This window comes from Cygnus olor, chromosome 2, assembly GCF_009769625.2.
Source record: "Cygnus olor isolate bCygOlo1 chromosome 2, bCygOlo1.pri.v2, whole genome shotgun sequence".
Lineage (NCBI taxonomy): Eukaryota > Metazoa > Chordata > Aves > Anseriformes > Anatidae > Cygnus > Cygnus olor.
Window position 1 is genome coordinate 63,347,421 of NC_049170.1, and position 21,757 is coordinate 63,369,177.

At 36.6% G+C, this 21,757-nt stretch overlaps 1 protein-coding gene across 4 annotated transcripts in view; it reads right to left on the minus strand.

The window, feature by feature from the left end:
• The window catches only part of DPY19L1 (dpy-19 like C-mannosyltransferase 1), a 51,978-nt gene that overhangs the window by 16,096 nt on the left and 14,125 nt on the right, over positions 1-21,757 (minus strand). For all 4 annotated transcript variants that reach the window (XM_040547744.1, XM_040547742.1, XM_040547743.1 and 1 more), the window contains 7 exons: positions 20,380-20,473; positions 16,232-16,289; positions 10,684-10,775; positions 8,564-8,663; positions 7,219-7,296; positions 4,323-4,409; positions 2,187-2,246 (listed from right to left, as the gene is read on the minus strand). In XM_040547744.1, the coding sequence (XP_040403678.1) occupies positions 2,187-2,246; positions 4,323-4,409; positions 7,219-7,296; positions 8,564-8,663; positions 10,684-10,775; positions 16,232-16,289; positions 20,380-20,473 (569 nt within the window). The remainder of the gene's footprint in view (positions 1-2,186; positions 2,247-4,322; positions 4,410-7,218; positions 7,297-8,563; positions 8,664-10,683; positions 10,776-16,231; positions 16,290-20,379; positions 20,474-21,757) is intronic.

Genomic DNA, 21,757 nt, shown 5'->3' on the forward strand with positions numbered 1-21,757 from the left:
TTTTGCATACAGTGGTGTACCATGATTATTTTCCACCAGCCGCCTCTCTGTAATTATCAGGTTGTACTACCCCACTAATCCAAATCTTTGAAGGAATTTGCTGATTTATAGTACCTTTTCAAGATAATCTCAAAATAGAACTTCAAGGAGATAGAAAGGGTTACATACCATGTTTATGAAATGTAACTAAAACTACTAAAAAGGAGAAAATTCTAGGCAGTCTCGTTTGACTTAGTTCCTTATAAAACGAGCCCAGCTGAGTAGGAAAGCCTGGCTCAGCATCATGCATATGACAGGCACGAGCAGCAGATACATTCAGAGAGAATACAATAAAAACATGCAAACTGATCTTTACCCTACCGTAACCATGATATCTATGTGACTATGGGTTGCATTCAATCATCAAGTTTAATGGCTGAAAATGAACCTAAATGCCTGAGAGGTACCTAATCCTTTTCTGACTCTTTATTTTTTGCTTCCACAATATAATAATTCTCTCTTATAAATTTGCTGCTGCCAACATAAGGAGCACCAAATAAACTGTAATTATAACCTGTTTCTACTCACTAGCTTTCTTATGCTTACCTCCACCTTCCAAGATGTAGAACTCTAACCTATTTTAAAATCTGTGCTATTTAGCAATTCTTTATTAATAATTATCTTCGTATCCTCTCTTCTTATATTTGATTGTGGTACATTTTGCATTTGGGGGGAGGGCATTCTTTCATGTGCCTTTTTTTTTTTTTAAGAAAGATATGTTGACTGAGATTGCATATAATATTTAGGATGGCAAGAATGAGTTTAAAAAGAGTCCACTCTCCATAACTTCCATCGTTTACTTCCCTTTTTGATGCCTGCTCAGAAATGCAATGATGTATTCAGAGAACTTTTCATAAGAATACCAAAATTTTTCTGCTTATTTAGGTTCAAATATTTTATACATATAATTTGGGTGGTGGTGGTCTTCTTTTGAAAATTTACCATTTAATCCCACCCTTTGTTTCTTACCTTCTAACATTCACACCTTATCACATGGAGCTTATTTTCTTTTACAGTTCCCGTTAGATATCTTCCCCAAAAGGTTTCTGAAATTCAAGTGCATTACATTCACCCTTACACCCTTATCTATATCCTTCAAAGAAGTCAAATACATTTGCCAGGCATGACTTCCTTTAGAGAGGCTGCATTGGACCTATCTTTTGTTATATCACACATACATGCATCTTTAACAACTTTATTCATCTATTTATTCTTCTACAAAGTTGGACTTACTGGTCTGTAGTTCCACAAACGTCTTGGATCTCAGTTTTAAAAACCTGACACAAGATCTGTCTACATACCCAATTCCCTGGTACCACAGGTAACTAGTTACATTGACAGGTTACACATGCAATGCAGTTTGTTATATTTTTTTTTCACTTTAATGCCTTTATATTCTAATGCCTGCATAATAACTGTATGAATTTCATCCAGTTTTGGCAAGAGGTTACCATTCATTTTAATGAGAATGGTCTTAAGCACCTGGATAGTCTTAGTAGTCTCCCATTAAACACATCTTTACCAGATGTACAACTTTAACGTTGTATCTTAAGCAGCAAGTTGTTTCTCATGTTTTCTACAGTGTTGTATTTTATTTGTCAGAGTTTTGAGGGTTTCCTCCACATTTGGACATTATTTCAACTGCCCTCAAACCCCAGCTACATGCCCCTACATCGTTTTAGTCTGACTCTCTTCTTGTACTTAGTTATGTAAGTTGCTTGATGTTATCAAAAATATTCTAAAAGAATGGCGATATAGGACATATTTTTAATGAATCACTAGTGTAGTATCTCAATCCCCATCAAATCACCAGGCACTGTTATTCTTTTAACTGTATCTTCTAAATTGCTTTCTGTTTCAGAGAGATTTTCATACAGATCTTAGGTTTTGCAAACAGGTTTAAATTAAATGTGCTGCCATTTGAATGTTATTTTAATTTTGTGAAATAAATGCTTATTTATGCCTCTTTTCATCCTTCAGTATTTTAAAATGAATTCCTAGGAATACGGACAATTTACTTGAAAAGCGCAGTTTATCTGTATTTCTTGATTTTCTGCTGTTAGAAAACAAACCAGAAGTTAGTTCAGTTTCATTAAAACAAAAGTCATAATTCTTTTCTAAAATTCAAGATGTATGAAATTCCTTACCCACAGATAGACTTGACTTCTGCACCTTTTAAAGACTCTTGGACTCAGTTCCAGAATTCCCTAATTATAAAATGAAAATATATTTCCAGGTAAGATATAACAAGAAGATGTTCCAGTATCTTGGATGACTTTTTGTTTTATTTTAATAAGCACCTGCTTTAGCATGCAGCTACTTAAAGTAAATAAATAAACACACACACCACCACACACCAGATTCCGGAATCAACACATGAAATATGAATGAACAGAATCAGCATATGGTATTGTGATTTTACCCTGCATTGGCAAAACATGCCAAAATAAAAATTCCTACTGCAGTTTATATATGATTAATGGAAGACTACTCTACTTTTTACCAAGTAAAATTCTATATTATACAGTTCTAAGTTTCTTTAAATCAAAGACAACAGGAAACTGAATTATGTCTGCTTTCATGAACAAGAGCCTTCTGAAGCAACAAATAAATTACTGGCAGCATAACACAAATTTTTCATACAAGGCAAGAGAACACAAGTGGGGAAAAAGTAATCAGTATTTTTCTGTTTCACACTGTTCCTGATTTATGACACAGAGAAAATCCGTTCTAAGATGCCTTGACAAACAACATCATTAAGAAAAACAGAAAATGAACTTAAAAGCTTTTAGAACGCCGTCTGTATGTGACATGGACTGAGGCCACTATATACAGTCAAATAACAGACAAACAACAACAATTTTTTTCTAAGCAGAAAATAGGCAAGAAACTCAATGTAACTATACTTAGTATATAATTACAGAAGCTGCTACAAGCAAGTAGAGTAAGCTTATAAGAAAAACTATTCCAACAACTACCAGTAGTGAAAGGAGATAATTCTTAACACAGGTGAGAAATTACCGCTCTTTTACTGAAGGACAAAATATAAATAAAACAAAAAAGAAAACAAACAAACAAAAATCACTGAGGTCACCCCATGCTTCTAGCAGGGGCAAAAGGATTCAGAAATTGAGATTATTTGTAGCACGCTAAAGCAGATCTGTTTATACAATCTTATCTCCTATTTCATGTACATAATTCCCTTAGCAGAAACCATATGAAACTAGAAGAGGTTAGAGGTGGTTTTTCCTCTCAAGTATAAATGAAGATAGCGAATGTTGAGATGAGTCTTTAGTGAATAATTTCACACTTGGGAATACAGCTCAATAGTTTCAAATAGTACTGTGTACTATTTGAACTATAGTTTCCCTTACTCTGCTCTGGTGAGGCCTCACCTCGAGTGCTGTGTTCAATTTTGGGCCCCTCAGTACCAGAAGGGCATCGAGGCCCTGGAGCATGCCCAGAGAAGGGCTACGAAGCTGGTGAAGGGCCTGGAACACAAGTCCTATGGGGAGCAGCTGAGGGAACTGGGGTTGTTCAGTCTGGAGAAGAGGAGACTCAGGGGAGACTTTATTGCTCTCTACAACTACCTGAAGGGAAGGTGTGGGGAGCTGGGGGTCAGCCTCTTCTCGCAGGTAGCTAGTGATAGGACAAGAGGGAATGGCCTCAAGTTGCACCAAGGGAGGTTCAGGTTCAAAATTAGGAGACATTTCTTCTCAGAAAAGAGCAGTCAGGCATTGGAACGGGTTGCCCATGGAGGTGGTGGCGTCACCGTCCCCGGGGGTGTTCAAAGAAAGGTTGGAGGTGGTGCTTAGGGACATGGTTTCGTGGGTGACATTGGTGGTAGGTGGATGGTTGGACCAGATGATCTTGGAGGTCTTTTCCAACCTTAATGATTCTACGAAACTGTTGTTATATAAGTTATAGTCATTTGTTCTGTATTTGCAGTTTCAGAGAAAGAAGCATTTAAAACAAGACTTCTTGTTCATGTTCTCATTTCATAACTAATTTGGTCAAATATTATGATGGTGTTAACAATGGTGTGGATCCTGTAAAATTTAACCTGGCCTAAATAAAGAAGACAGCTGATCCCTAACTCAGCTTCCCTTTGGAAGAGGTCTTGGTGTGAAAAATCTTAGTATTTAATTATTCTCCTAATATCTTTAAGGTCTGTTTATGACATAAAAGATTTGTCAACTGTCTGGTAATGCAGCAGTTTCACATTTTATATCAATACATACAGAACAGTACATGATTAATTTTCTTTTTTTTAAACAACTTACCCATATAACTACTAAAGATGCAGCATAATATGATGTTAATAACATCGAATTACCGAACATCAAAATAAAACACACTACAAGAGATACCTGAAAAAAGAAAATTAAAATTATTAAATTTACAATAGAAAAGGTTAAGAATTGCTTAACTATATAAATTACGTTGTAACACAAACAGCTTTATAATTAAAGACACAACCCTGGCAACAAGCGCAAGCTTGATACTTGGCTTAGAGAACTGTTTTGAAAACACTGATTACGACTTAATTGTGACAGATAGCCAAGTGTACAGTATTATTTTATATTATAAAGTACATATAGATTAAGACTAACTCATCTTGCCTGATACACCTGTTATATTTTTGAAGTTATCCCTAACATAACGCAATAATTTGGGGGGGAAAAAAAAAAAAAGTATTTCTCTATTCTGTTTGTTATCTTTCAGAGTCCTGGACAAACATTAAAAGTACTGAATAACTGAATAAATGCTTGTTTTCTTTCTTCCAAAGTGAGAAGCATATATTTAAAAAATAATCATTACCGAATTAAATGAAGCAGCATTCTGACTGTTCAATCATATGAACAGCTATATCAGGTTGAAAGTCAAGGCTGAAATACACAAAAAACTTTTTTGCACCATCCTGACCTCCTACTGTGCTTTCTGATTAAGAGAAAGCAAGCTGAATTACATTTCCCAACTTGGGAAAGCCATATCAATGATCAATCTCTACCTTCTACTGTGCACAGGAATAAGGAAAAGTAGTAAAATGTTCAGCCTTTTGATTTTTTTTCTTTTTTCCATAGCTAGGCTGTAATTTTCTACAAAAACTGGAGGTTGGGGACAGAATCAGAAACACCACAAAGACAGACCGGCAGTCTACCCAGCCTCAGAAAGCTTTCTCTATAATGGTACACAACTATTTAATGATCTGAAATTAGGCTTTTATGGCACTTTGGCACCAATATTATACACTTATTGCTATAAGCCAAATGACACAAATATTTCATCCTGCTTCTGCCAAAAAATTACTAAACCAAGATGTTTACTTACAAATTTTCCTTATAAGTGTGACTGGGAACAAGCACTTGATACATAGTTTTAGATAGAAATTGAGCTGAATAGAACTTACTACTGCCTTTCATTTACCGTTTGCAGTATTTCAAAATGTTTGGAAAAAAGTATGAAATATCATTTAGATAAAAGCTTCTTTTGTGTGGCAAAAACACTTTCTGCCCACTGAGTGTGCATTGCAAAATTTTACCAAAAGTGTATTTTTAAAAATAGACATATTTCTTAAAAAGGAAAAAAAAGTTTACATCTTCCTATATATTTAAGACTGTAGTCTTTCTTCAAACAGCAGAAAATCCTAGCAACAGAACTTGATCATTATCTTAGTTTCAAAAATGAAGACCAGGTATATTACGCTGAAACCCATTTGCCTTCTATTATCATCTCCTGCCTTTGACTTTCTTATCAATTTGACAAAATAAGTTTTTTTTCAGACTAATATTTTATCTTTTTTTGCCCTTCATTCTAAACATTTCTCTAAATAGTTTGAGCAGAACATCTTCTTGTGGTCCACATGTCAGTAGTCTTCAAAACCAAATTCTAGTTGGGGTTTCCTAATTTTGACTTGCAAACACCTCATTTATTGTTTCCATTATCTAATGGCATATGATGAATGCTATCTTTTCAACTTTTTATTGTTCATGCTCTATTTTAAGAATATTTTCTATTCTGCTGTTTGAGAATGTATGTATCTTTGAATTCATGGAGTAAGTAGAAACAAAAAGGCAAGGCAAATATTTCTACAAATCTTTTAGGTCAATAATTTTTATGGAGTTCAACAATTACGATGCATCGGACAGATCCTACTTTCTGACACTATGATATAAAAACATTTAAGATCAAATGTTCAAATCCAGGCCCCTCCAACCCCTGCTGTTGACTCCCTCAAGTGATGACAGGCCATGCAGAGGGCTCTAGATAGATTGGTGCATTGGGCAATTATCAACAGCATGAAGTTCAGCAAAGGTAAATACCAGGTTCTGCACCTGGGATGGAGTAATGTTTGTTACAAGTACAGACTAGGAGATGAGTGGCCAGAGAACAGTTCTCTAGGAAGGGATCTGGGGGTGCTGGTTGACAGCAGGCTCAACATGAGTCAGCAGTTTGCCCTGGCAGCCAAGACAACAAACTGCATTTTTGGATGCATTAAACACAATATAGCCAGCTGACCAAAAGAAATGATTCTCCTGCTCTATTTAGTAATGATGAAGCCTCACCTTGACTACTGCATGCAGTTCTGGTCTTCACAATATAAAAAGGATGTTAAGATACTTGAAAGTGTCCAGAGGCGGGCAACAAAACTGGCAAAATGGCTGGAAAGTATGTCCTGTGAGGAGAGGCTGGGGACAATTGGGCTGGCTAGCTTGGAGAAGAGGAAGCTAAGAGGTCACCTCATTGCTCTCTACAACTTCTTAAGGAAGAAGTGGAGAGGGAGGCACCTGTCTTTCCTCCCTGGTAACCAACAATAAAATGGAAGGGAATGACACAAAGCTGTGCTGGGGAAGGTTCAGAATGGATATTAGGAATAATTTCTTTACCATGAGGGTGGTCAAACACGGAAACAGGCTTTCTAGAGAGGTGGTTGATGCTCCATGCCTGTCAATGTTCAAGGGGCATTTGTATAATGCCCTTAATTATATGCTTTAACTTTTGGTTAGCCCTGAAGTGGTCAGGCAGTTGGACTCGATCTTTGAAGGTCCCTTCCAAATGAACTATTCTATTCTGTTATTGCAAATTTCTAATCACCTTGTAACTAATGAAAACACTTCAGACACACTGTTTTGATGCTTTAACCTGTTTGAGAGGTTTTAATTTGAAAAAAAAAGTTACCATATGAACAGAGAGTATCTTCTGTAATTTGCAGGAGTCAATATAACCCATAATACACACAGCAAATAACGAAGCTATCTAGAATGAAAAGCAAAAAAAATAGTTAACAATTTACACTGGTGTACTTGCTCTAGCAAATACATATTCATACAAAAACTAATTACTCAAACAATTATAAACCAACTTTTACTGGTGCTTTTTTGCTAAGTGCATACTTAGGCATTTTATAACAGCTTCTTTCAAGAAACTTTAATTTTGCTGCTCTGAATAACAGGTATCAAACATATTTGAGTATTTAAGAAGTAGGTACTTGGTTTTCCAAAAATGGAAGTCATCACAACACAGCACTAAACACATCTTCCACTTTTTAGAAAACAGAAAAAAAAAGCATTAATTAACATTAACTAACCCCAAATTTTTGCAAAGCACTAAAACATCACAATTTGCTGCTGAGGAAAATGAGAGTCACTGATTAGGTAGCTTGCTAAAAGTCACATGGAAAATTCATGAAATTATGAATCGAACCTATAAGTGTCAGACCCAACATCTTATAATGGTTATAGCAATGGATTTCTTATAATGTCTTACGGAGTTTAATGGCTTCTTCTTCTCCACTTAGGACATTTGCATACACAGTTTTGAACAATCGATATATACTATCAACTCAAACCAAGCAACATCTCTTTTGAGTGCAACAGACAAGGGAAAAAGTATGGAGACATGGATGGATTTCAATCAACAGGTTACATTTCAGTCAACTTAAGCATTAAGATATTGTGCTGTATGACCAGTATCCTATTGCTCACATTAGCATATGCTACATGTCAGCACTAGTTCAAATTAACTCAACTGCTTGAGCTCTCAGACAGAGAAATTCTGCCACTACTCTCAGGTTTATTAAAATTAAATAGGAAATCATGCAAAATCATGCCAAATATCACATGCCATGCAAACTTTGCGCTCTGTAAAAAAAAAATAAATAAATAAATATCTGAATAGCCCAAAGCAATGCAAGATCAACACCTTTTATTTTTGTACTTCAATATACAAGATTTTCCCATGTTCTGCACTTGTTCAAATGCAGTGACCTTAGGATGGAGGCTGCTTTTAAGAAATAAGTAAATTATTTAGTCCTGGAAAAAGAAGACTGCATGGTGTCCAATTTTAAATTTAAGAATAGAAAAAGAAATGGTGTGATAAATGGAGTGAATCTTTCCTAAGAGCAAGGGTAAAGCCTGGCTAAAATGAAAGCAACAATAGTTGTGAACTCAATGACTGTCTATAGAAAGTAGTTAATTTGCCTAAAGAAGACAAAGAGGCTATGCAGAGGTGGACACAGTCTTACCTGAGTTAGAAGAACAAACTGAGCAAACTGCCAGGGAAGCATGAAAAAGATATTAGAAACACACAGTGCAATCAAGCTTCCTGTATTAATATTCGGAATCCTTGGGAAAAAGAGACAGAATAGATATCAGTAAGTTAAATTACACAGATATTTGCATATTATCAAAAAGTACAACAGAGAATGGAATAAAAAAATAATAATAATAAAGTTACCTTGGAATTTAGCTAGCAATACTGATCCACTAAAAGTAACAATGTTCAAGTAAATTTAGTGTCATTTTTCCATCAGTTTCCAAAAACAATAGTTCTGATGCTTAGTGTTTCTTAACAATATGATGAGTCACTCATTACCAAGTTTGTCTTCTCCTGGCAGTATGTAATACAGCAAGTCAAAACTATATTCCGTGCAGCGGTCCACCTTCATGTAACAAGTACAGTCAGGTCACAACCATTTTCTTTTCAGATGAATTCACAACTATTCTCACAACAGTCTGCACCCAACAGTGATTTTACTCCTCTAGCATTCTATCTCACCCTTCTTTCATATTTACTTTCTGCAACTTTTTTTTTTTTTACCAGCAATCCTGATAAAGGATTTCAGCACAATCACAAGTATATGAAACTCACCTTTGACTGAAAAAACACTATTTTCCATGTCTTCCTAGAAAAGTTTTATTTATTTAATCCTAGCTTTGAGATCACATCAGAAACATGTCATGATTCAAGTTTCCCCAAGTGGCCTCCAAAAATCAGGATATCATAAATATTCTTTCGAAAAGAACTCAAACCCAACAGATCACAGCAGTCTGAACAAATTCTGCAAAATACTCTTTGGTTTCTCCTAAAATCTCTCAAGATTAACTATCAGAAGTCCTGCTAAGCATGAGTTTAAGCTATTATTTAAGTGATGCAAATAACAGAGAATTTAAGTTCTAGTCTCTTTTTCAAATATACTTCCTATATTACATTAGGAGACTGCTATACATAAAACAGAGCTGCTCTTGAAGCAGAATCTCTAACTGAGAACCTGAAAGTTAAGTCTTAAAATGTTTTTTATCACATTTTCAGATCCTCGCTCTGAAACGCCTAGGCTAAATACCTTGCTTCTTCGTTGGTAAGCAAGATCAAAGACTATTTTAAGTACCAGCATTTGAAGAACAGAAGTGCATGTATCTAATTAAAAGTCAGTTATGGATACAGAATATATACACTAGGATCAACCTAACTTGAAGTTTAATTTTCTTGGCTTTTGTTTGACTTCACAATTTAGCATTAAATGAGGAGATGTCATAATAATATGAAATCTAGCAATCCCTCTACAAACTATTCCTCAAAGTATTTTTCTAGACAGCATGCATTTTTTCCTTACCTAACAAACACACGTTAGTGACAGATGATAGAAACATATTTTTGGTTTAATCATCAATAACTACAACAAAATTCAGCTAAATCACAAATACACTGCAAATCTGATGTGCTGGAGTTTGTTAATACTTGAGGGCTTTTCAACCAGTCATGCTTATTTTCAAACCAAAGGCAAAACAGTAACACGATCACCTTGCAGGGCAGAAACAGCCACTGAAAAGCAGGGCTAACAAATTCAGGGGCATCCCTGCATTATTATAACTAGATTGGTTTAAAAGACTGAATTAATAAACACAAAAACTGCAAGAACATTCTAGCTTATGAGTGCTATAGAATCCTCTGTTGCATAGCATAAGCTTATGCTACGTGCAATCAACATACCACTCTCCAAGAGGGCCATAACCAATTGATGGGGTTATCAGCTTGTTTCTCAAAGGAAGGAAGTGACATCAACCAAAAAGTCCGATTTTTTTTTAGTTTACACATGTATTTGCCGAATTAGTGATTCTGATTTTTATTTTAATCATGTCTTCAAGTTGCAAAAATTTTCCTTTTAATAAATGAGTAACATGACTGCAGTTTTACTGGTGCAGTCTGCAACATAACAGGCACAGGAAGGTTTCCATGTCAATGATATCATTCCTACAGCATAGCAAGGCACATAAATAAATACTTAAATAAATGTCCTTAAATACATGCCCTGTGACATTCTCTTTTAAACTTGCTGTAAAAAGCTAAGCATAAATTGAGAGGTACCTGAGAATATAGGTCAAAAGCAACATCTGAAGCACAAGGAATGGGTATGAGAAACTTTCACGAAGAGGCGGAGTCCACATGACACGAGTGCACTAAAAATAAGAACCGAGTTAGCTGATAATGTTTGCTGCTGTATTTTCATAAAGCAATGCATTTGTATTTCTAAATGAACGACCACAGGTACTTCAGTAAAGCAGAACCCAAACTACACAAGCTTTTATTCACAAGCTTAAAAACAAACCAACAAACAAAACACAAACAAACAAACAAAACATAAGCCAAGAAGCAGAATAGAGAAGGAAAAAGGATGCAGCTTTCAGACTTATTGTTTGACGTATTGTTTAATTAAAATAGATTACTGCTTTTCCAAAATTAAGTATGACAGCTAGAGAATATCCCAAGAAACAGACAGGAAAGCAGCTGCTTGGCTCTGCTTCTGCTGAACGTAAAAAGTTATTCAGGTAACTGAAATCATTCTCAAATTCAGGCAGTGACTTGCCACACTTACATGGAGAAAGTGTGTGAGGAAAGGATCTGAAGGAGAAACCAACATACTCTTCGTTACACTAGAGTTATTTAGGCTGCAAACATTTTACATTTCTAGCAGCATCAACACGGAAAATTTTATAGGATGGGCTCTTCAAATTAGGCCAGTAAAACCTAACGATTAAATTAAGCTCTTACACAGCTGTTCTTACATCTTTCACTCTTGAACTCTCCTAAAGCAAAGGATAATACAATGAAATAAACCAAATAGCTTTTTCATGAATTTCTTGGGGTTTGTGGCAAACAGCTCAACTACTTAACTGCCATCCTGTATCTTTCTATTCAGCTCTTTAGAAAATGCTTACAGATGGCAATGACCATCAAAAAATATATATATAACTATATATATAATATATATCATAATATATAATAATATAACTTCACAGTTAAGCACATTACTTTATATCCTTTTTCCAATTTAAATTGATGTTCCTACATGATCAAATAATATTCATCACACTATTTCAATTTTACATACAGAGGTGTTTCAGATGCATAAGCAGTTAACCTGCAGGAAATCATACTTTAAATGGAATCTGTTGTAAAGAACACCAGAAGTCTCAACAAAAGGAAGTACAATCACTTTGAAATCCAAGGTTTACCAGCAAAAGTAAAAGAAAGCTTTGATTACCAGTATGTAGCTAGCACCTAGAAGGCTTTCACTCAGTATTTAGCAGAAATAGTTTCAAACTACATCCTGAAATGGTATTTATTTACTGTTGCAACAGAGAGAATCATGCTTATACAAATTTAGCACTCGATTTTTTTGTAAATTGCTAAGTATGCTTTTACAAAATATTTATATAGCTTTTCTTACACAGACCTAGCTTATACAACAGTATTACCCATCTCCTTTGTCTAATTCCATTTTAATTAGCCAGCCTCTGTAAGATAGGTAGCATTGAACCTGTGGCCAGGAAACATACAAATACAACCCTCAGGAGATTAAGAGCTTCTCCCCCAGTCTGAAATACCATTTCCCATTGCTGCAATCAGTTAGTACAACATGTACTCCAAAGCAAATAAAGCAATTTCAATGAGGAAAACACATCGGTTCCTGTACCTCTCTTCTGTTGCACACATGACAAAATTGACTGTGTAAGTGACAGAAGGCCAAAATAAATGAAGGCAAATGAGAATTAGTATAGACTTAATCGTGAAAAAAGCTGAAGGAAAAATACTCTGATGGATGTTAACATATGCTCCAGAAAAGACTGCTGAAAAGAGAGTTCTGTTCACAAAATGAACAGAATCAACTAAAAGAGGTGCAGAGGAAACCTACGAACTTTCTAACTCAAGAGGAGAAATGGGGAGGATTGGTCCATTCAAACACCTTCAGTCAAGGTTGACAAGGAATTAAAATTGTTTCAAGTAAATATTTTTTGATATAAGCATTATGGAAGAAGAAAATATGTTAAGGAGTGGATAATTTTGACATGCAAACAAAAGGAATCAAAAATTAGTGGGAATCAAAGAATTCCCACTAAAAATTAGAAATAGAATACAATAGAATCATAGAATAGAATATCCTGAGTTGGAAGGGACCCACAAGGATCATCGAGTCCAACTCCTGGCACCACATAGGTCTATCCCAAATTCAGACCACATGACTGAGAGCGTAGTCTAAATGCTTTTTAAACTCCGACAGGCTTGGTGCCGTGACAACATCCCTGAGGAGCCTGTTCCAGCACGCGACCACCCTACCAGTGAAAAACCTTTTCCTGATATCCAGTCTGAATGTCCCCTGTCACAGCTTGACACCATTCCCTCGGGCCCTATCACTGGTGACTAAAGAGAATAGATCAGTGCCTGCCCCTCCACTCCTCCTCATGAGGAAGCTGTAGACCTCGATGAGGTCTCCCCTCAGCCTCCTCTTTTCCAGGTTGAAGAGGCCAAGTGACTTCAGACGCTCCTCATATGTCTTCCCCTCTAGGCCCTTCACCACCTTCATAGCCCTCCTCTGGACACTCTCCAACAGTTTCATGTCCTTTTTGCACTGTGGTGCCCAGAGCTGCACACAGTACTCGAGGTGAGGCCACACCAGCACAGAGTAGAGAGGGACAATCCCTTCCCTTGACCGACTAGCAATGCCGTGCTTGATATACCCCAGGCTACGGTTGGCCCTCCTGGCTGCCAGGGCACACTACTGGCTCATATTCAGCTTGGTATCAACTAAACCCCCCAAGATTCCTCTATGCAGGCCTGCTCTCCAGCATCTCGTCCCGCAAATACACATAAATATCTGAGGGAGGGTGTTGAGAGGATGGAGAGACCCTCCATGCCACAACAGCTCGTCCGCAGCTTCTCCTGACACTGGGAGCAGGACGGGCGCAGACGGCCCTGGTCCCCACTGAACGCCAATGCCAGGGACGCGTCATGGCTGCGCAGAGCCCAGCAGGAGGAGCCGGGGGCTGGCAACTACGCAGGCCGCCAGCTCGGACCCCACATTTAAGAAAAAAATAAATAAATCCTAAAAAGCAACCCAGATGGAAGTCATTTGGGGGATGGGAAATTATCATGGGATTGGGTCACTGGGTGAGGGCAGCAGCCATAAAGGTGACCATGCCCTAGCAGAAAAAAGGCTGACAGAAAGAGTCTCCTGAACCTGTGGCAGAAGCAAATGCCAGCCGGCCTGAGAAGTGCCAGCCTGGGAGCTGTACCACAGGGTGCAGTCCTTCAGGAGCGGACTGCTCCAGCATGGGCTGCTCTCCACAGAGCAGCACAGGAAGCTTCTCAGACAAAAGGAGCTCCGTTTGGGGTAGAAATCAGGCCCGTTTTACACCATTTATACCTCTTACCTGTAAGAAGGCATAGGACAAGGAGGAATGGTCTTAAACTAAAAGAGGATAGACTAGGCATTAAGAGGAAATTCTTCACTGTAGAAGGGTGGTGAGGCACTGGAACAGGTTGCCAAGAGAAGCTGTGGATGCCCCATCCCTGGAGGTGTTCAAGGCCAGGCTGGATGGGGCCTCGGCCAACCTGATCTAGTGGGTGGCATCCCCACCTATGTCAGGGGCGTTGGACTAGATGGTCCCTTCCAGCCTTGGCCATTCTGTGATTCTGTGGTGAGGCGTTACTCCAACAACAGCGATTATCCCAAAGGTATGTGTCACCTTTAGGAATACCCCGGCTCCATCCTAGGCTTCACCAGTTTCCTGCACCTTGCACATTCACATCCACAAGTTCTCCTGAATTCTATGTGTCTTGCTTTGGGGGTGTGTCTCATTGGTTAGGGGCAAGTATTAAGCTATCCATTTTAATGCTGTGTAGACATCATCACTGGAACATGTTGAATCCACACAGCCAGTATGTGAAAGTAATTTTTTAGGTCAAAAATTCTTCAAAGACCCTTTCTTGTTTCTGTACTTCACTGAAACCTCACAATCCTGTCAACAGAATACCTCTAAGTTGAAAAAGAAGGAATTTTGAGGAATGGAAGTTACAGGGGAAATGGCAGCATGGAGGCAGGACACATTCAAGACAAAGCAGGCTTTGGTAGCTCCTTTCTTTAAGAAGCTTTTTGCTTCTGAGATAGATGCATATGCCAGGGTACACCCCTGACTGTACATAGACAAGGAAGAGCTCTGTAACTGTTAATGCAACCACACAGCCTAAGGAAGCTGAGAATTGACTGGGAAGGTCAGAACTCTCTTTTCTTCCCATCTAGGTCTAAAAGCGAAATGTGTTTTAACAAACTGTATTTATATGGTAATAGAACCTTCATGCCTCAAATATAATGGCTAAGTTAGGCACTGAATACTCAGCATCACAGGTTCTTTACTGAAGGGATACAAGACACAGACTCCTGATGGCTCTTGAACAGGAAACATTTATTGCCCTTTTTCACTACTACATATACTTTCCCCGTAGCCCCACGCGCTGTCCATGCACCCGAATCTGTCTTACAATTGGTTAGAGACCCTCAGACGCGCCTTGAGCCAGCCAGCAATTGGCCACTGCCCAAAGCTTATCTTTAACACTGTAGCCAACTTACTTTATCTCGACCTTGCTCAAGTTTTTGGTTCTACCGCTGTTTTCCTCATTATCTCACTAACTTGTTCTCATTAACTCAGGGATGTGTGAAACAGCACAAAGCTCCCTGCAAATTCCTTTCCCACACTTTACTACTACAGGACAAAGAAATAGTTTATTTTAACATGGACCATCATGAATTTACAGACATCCCTTCTACTTCAGTTCCTAGAATCTTAAAGACATTTTTTAAAATACTGTTTTACCAGAGAAGTCACTAGAATCAGCACCATTCAATTCTTTGCTTGCTTTGCTATTTTACAAATATGTTAAATTAATAGTGTAAAATAAATGCTTATAAAGTATAAATTAAATGCAAAGTTGCACCCCAATTACAAATAAAATAAATATTTCATAAATATATATACTAACATGTCTTTTCCCTAAAGCATGTATTATCTCTGTTCTCCCCTGCCCCTCCCTCAGGTCCTGTCATCCACAGAGAGGGAAGCTCTCCTATGGGGTCTCTGTATGTTTACAGTTTCTACATTCTATGCATCCTGGCTATAGAATATAGTACAGCAGTACTAATGGGTTTCTTTGCTGGTTTGGTATTCATGAATTTCTGGTAAAATACGTAGCAATCTAAATAAAACCTCCTCCATTTCTGTAGCTTATTCACATGGTACATCTAGCCCAGTTATGTCCGGAACACAGACAAAAAGAGATTTTGATGTTTTGAAACTTGAACTTAATGTCCTGCTGAGATTTCAATCTCAGAACCACTTTACAATATATTTACTTTGTTGGGCTTTTTGTTTGTTTGTTTTGTTTTGAATCTAAGGTGACACATTGGACAGTGATACATAAAAGTTGTAGCGTATTTTGCTTTCAGTAAGGTCTTATTCCTTTCTTATTAACCTTGTGCATTCATCCCCAATTAGACAAGCAACATCAATATCTTCAAGGAAATGAGATCAACCTTAGTCTTAAAAAAAAAAAAGAAAGGAAAAAACTGTGGGAGACCTACCTCTCCATGGTTGAAAAAGAAACACATCACAGTAATGAGGCCTCCTAGACGGCTCCCGCTGTGAAAAGAACATGCAAAACAGGTACAACAGAAACTCTTAACGGCCAATGCTGCTTCAAAAATATGAAGCAACACTAACTTACAGCTAAGTTTTTTGGGGAAAACAAAAATGCTTCCAGACACCAAGGAAAAGCAATCTGTAGAGTACACAAAATATTAAAATACTAGGCAGTCAGCTAGTGTTTACTCCAGAGCAGACCACTCCTTCCACATCATTTTTTTTTTTTCTTCTGTAGAACACCCATTTCAATGTAAATAACATGTGAAATAGTTATTCTGCTTGTCACAAGCTTTGGTTTATATTATTTCATCAGCAGTAACAATGAATCCTACTAGTTACAGCCTGCAATTGCAGCTACTTAATCAACCATACCTAGACTTTGGTCATGAGAAGTACAGAATGTTTTTTTGAATTTTGTTTATTGTTTGTTTGGTTTTGTTCAATTGATTGTTTCAACAAAACTCCAAGCAATACAAATGGAGAACTTGCATGCTCAGTCACCCAAAGGGCATCTTTGCAAATACTGATCTGAACCTAATACTTTGTTAAATAACCAAATCAAATGTGCTCAAAAACGTACACAAAAATTAATTCATGCAACACAGTCAATGTAAGCTATAATTTAATTCTTATGCAAAGTACTCTGACATTGACATGTAGAAGCTTTTTAAGCCCTTGACTTAAGGATTTTTATAGGTTTCTAAATAAATCAAGCTTACCTGTTGAAAAATTAGTATCATGGATTCAACACTAAAACCAAAGACAGCACTTAGTATTTTTTTCACCTCAAAACAGCAATAGATAATGTTCCTACCTGTTTGGCTAGATTTGTTATTACTGATGTTCTGTGATATAAATCAAGCAACCCTTTTGTACAAAAAAAAGTGCATTTCTACTGTGAATTTGACAGGAAATACAATTTTTGCAATAGCAGCCAGCTGTTAAGATTTCAAAAAAAAAAAAAAGTCCTCTCAGATCTTCACCCATCACTAATATACAGGTCAAACAGAATCAGTAAGTTCTGGGTACAATAACAGGGGATTAAAGATACCAGCTGAGTCCTAAAACAATCTCCAGAAAACATGCATTCTTGCACATAAAACTCAACTTTTAATTCTGCAAATACTAAAAGCATCTAATGCTAAAAGCCCCAAATGACCAAGGGGATATGTTTATTATTAAAAAAGTCTTAAAAAATAAAGAAAACTAAAAATTTGCTTAAAAAAATATCAAGATTTATGTGAAGTATTAACATTGTTATAAAACCTTAAAGTCTAGAATATAAGGTCTTAATTCTATTATGAATGCTTCAGATCCATCATGCCTTGTTATTGTACCACATGAGAACAGATCAGAAAATCTGTAGCACATAATAGGGAAATGCACCTTGTCACTATCTTTTCAAGAAAAGCAAATGAACATAGCCTATTTCACAGAGGGATATATTTAGTATAGAGTAAGATGGGTTATTTTCTAATAGTGCAATGATATCATGTAGGAGATACAGTAACTCTTCCCATTGAAATTCTCATACCATACTATGATTGGTGGAGTACATACACAAAATAGCTTTTGAAAAGGCCCTTCTGTTGGAAGCTATAGCTCCCATGTTTAAAAAACTACTAATTCTTTATTAAATTTAAATTATTCTGTTTTAAAGAACTGCAGATGACCTGAACAGTTAATTCTTAGTCTAGTGAAGTCAGGTCTGGAATAATAAAAGAACTTGTCTTTTGAATCCCCAGGTACAATAAGATGAAGCCTAAAGAAAGTCACCAGGGACTTGCACTAATTCATTGTTAATTAACATGCAAGAAACAGAATACTGAAAAAGCACTGTCAGAAGGAGATTTGGGAAATTTACTGGTAGCTCCTTGAGATCCAGTATTTGACAATCAACTTACGCATTCTGTCCCTCAACTGCAACAACAGAGGGAACGGGGGAATCTGACAACTGCATAAACCACTTACCTAAACACCATTCCTTTACCAATAAAAATAAAACAAAACAAAACCTAAGCATGAGTTTTCAACATATCCCTTTGATTGTCTTAATAGAGAATGCTCCAGAGCTTGAAGCTAACTTGCATCACACCAGAAGATTCCCAAGTGCCTTTGCATAACCAGAGGTTGCAGTTTCACACTACAGCTAACAAAACGCAACATCAGCTCACTTTTGAAAAGGATGGTTCTGTTCCCCTTCTTAACCTTGGCCACACACAGTGTGCTAGGACAGGGAAATACTGTCTGGTGATCTTCTAACCTTGAAGAGGAAATTGTTTAAGGAGTTAAACAGCAAAAAATAGTCCCACAAAAGCAACTACCTTTCTGCTATCCGAACTCCTGGAACAACAGAGTACGGATGGCAAGCACAGATGGGAACACATGCTAGTTTGGAAAGTAAGAGAGTGGTCTTCCACTATGCTATTACCTGCCATCACTACACAAAGTTACAAGGAGACTAAAAGCAAATAAGGCTGAAATAAAGACTATACGTTTCACAAACACCTAGGGAGGAAAAAAAAGCTAGAAAAAAACAATTATGTAAACTTGAGATGATCGTTGCTAACAAATTCATAAATGAAAAGTTGAAGAAAATATTAGAGGATGGTTTCCCACCATCAAATGAGTCAGGTGCTGTGAAAAAGTCTTTCAAAAGGCATAGAAAAAAAATCAGCTTTAGGAAGGAGACCTACACCAATTCATAAGATTCCTACTTCAGCATAGTAGAATTGCATCGTTCAAGATTCAGTTCTTCAATTTTTCACACCTTAAATAAAAGCCTTTGTATTCCAGCTTTCCTTGACTACAAGGAACCTTCATTCACATATAATGACTAAGCAGCCATCTAGATTTGGTATCAAACTATGAACTTCTTTAGAAGAAATAAAAAAGATCAAAATCCTACCTCCAGAAAATTGCATAGTCTCTCGTTATTTTTCATAACCCCAGCTAGCTAGTGGCTTACAACTTGAAAGAACTGCATTTACATTCTAGTCATTTTGACTACGTACATTGCAGATCATTTGCATTTAAAACTGAACTACTTTCAATACTCAGTAGTTAATTTCTCAGTACTTTCCTTGGATAAGACATTACTGACTTTTCAGTGACATTAATACATGAAATGTGGCTTTCCATATACCTAACTTAAGAGAAACATGACAAGTTAGTCATACAAATATTCAGATTACCTACTTCCTCAAAAAATGAGGGATTTACTTTCTTTGTTAAGAAACACATCCATGCTTTACTCCCAAATGTCTGACAGTTGCACTACGCTACTTCCTCTTTTCAGTATCACATTCAGCTCCTGCCCTGCGCTATTCTTTATCTGAACCATCACCATATGCTTCAGAGAAAGCAGAAAGAGAACAAATGTCAGTGAAGCCACATAATGACGTGGGGGGAAAAAACACATCTCTTTAAAAAAAGTAGCAGCTTTTTGCACAACAGGCAAATGAAAATAGAGGTACAAATATTTCTGCTTCTTTTTTTCTGCAGAACGTGGAATCTCTTTTGTATGAAAGTATATTATGGTTCCTGAAATTTAAGGTCAGATACTGAAAACAGATTCACTGAAAAAGGGAAGTATATGTATGCCTACAAAAGAATGCATTATCTTAAAAAACATTTTGCCTTGTCAGTTATATTAAAATTGAAAGAAATGCAGTATTACTGGAGGAAAAGCATTCTAAAAACCCCAGTCTTGTCATTCAACAAGCGCAGTGTCATTTAAACTTTGTTTAAAAATGAGTAACACTGGTAATTTTAAGAACACCATCAGGACAGAAGTTATTTAAAAACTGCATAATAGTAAGTTTTATCCACAACACAGTGGTATCAATGAGATACCAATTCACTGAAATTTTCCATGGTTTTGTAGCATCAACATTTTACTTGAATCAACAAGCTTCTGTCCCACTAGTTTTCAGTGACAATGTATATATTACAGTAAAAATACTACTACTGTACAAACAAACAATATACCATCAAAATATTTTAGCATCTACCTTTTTTTTTTTTTTTTAAATTTTACCATAAAAGCAGACTACCAGTAGTAATTAAATAGTCTCAACTGTCTTACCTGAGGTATGTGCCATATAGGAAGAACAGTGACATCATTAATCCATTCAAAAGAAAAATCACAGCAACATAAAAGGAAGCAGGGTCTCCCAAACCTAACAAAAAATTAACACATTGTCAAATATACCTGAAAGATCATACAGTTTATAAATCACCACACAATCAGTATAATAAAGCACATTACATAGACTACCTTAATATACCTACAGAAAGAGACAAAAAAAAGAAAATGCCATGAAGATTATATCAAAAGAAAACATTCCCCCCCCCACCCCCCCAGAAAAAAAAAAAATATTAAAAGAAGAGGAGGGGGACACACAGCATTTGTGCAGTCAGAAACAGAACAAACCAAGAGGGAAGCTTTACCTATATATAAAAGAAATGTATAGAAGGGATAAGCATTACTGTAACAACATTCTCTACGGAAATTTTGACTTCATAGAGGATTTTAGAACAGGTTTGTACTCCCCATACTCTCACTTCCATTCTCTTTCAGGTGTAAATCCATCTTTAAACATAAATTACACACAATGCTCTTTGCTTTTCTTCTTTCATTAGATGCCAACAGATGTTCTAGTAATGCACGTCTTTCAATTTATTCATTCACAAACACTTCTGTGTTCACATGCTTGTTGTTGTTCTTTCTTTAAATCCTCCTGGCTCTAATCATTTCTGCACTACAACTTAAAAAGCCTTACTCACTACACAGAAGCTAGCAAAACTTCAGAGTTTAGTACACAGAAATGCTTATTCATTATTGCTGAAAGTATAGCATGACAGTTCTCCAAAATAAGATGAAGATATGTCCTCCAGAAATGGTAGCCTCAATAGCTGTGGAGTTCGGTTGTTTGGATGGTTGTTGTTTTTTTTTGTTGTGGTGGTGGTTTTGTTATTTTGTTTAAAAACACCAGGAATTGTAAGTTACACATTTATTCACTGTTTACTGCTTCTGACAACGTTAGAGGAAGTGAATCATTTGAGCTCTGAAGAGAGTTTGTATAGCTTTGTGGAAAGGAAAAATATTAATGTGTGACCACACAAAGACATTTCAAATGATAAAATGAAACAACTACACGAACTACCATCTATCAGTTAGCTTTAACTGACTGTAGAACATCAACAGTTTTTCTGGGCAAAGTACTTCTATAGTATAATTTACTTTAAAAGCCTATACTTGAATGTCAAAATAAAATTTAAAAAGCTAAGAAGTGGCAGCAACAAACTATGACGTCAAATTCAAGACATAAGGTTGAAATTCTTACACTGAATATTAGGTCACACGAGGGTACTTTCCCAGCAAAATCACTACATAAAATATTCTCCAAAAGGGAGTTTTGTGGGTATCTTTTTCCCCCTCCCTCCCACTCCTCAAGTTTTAG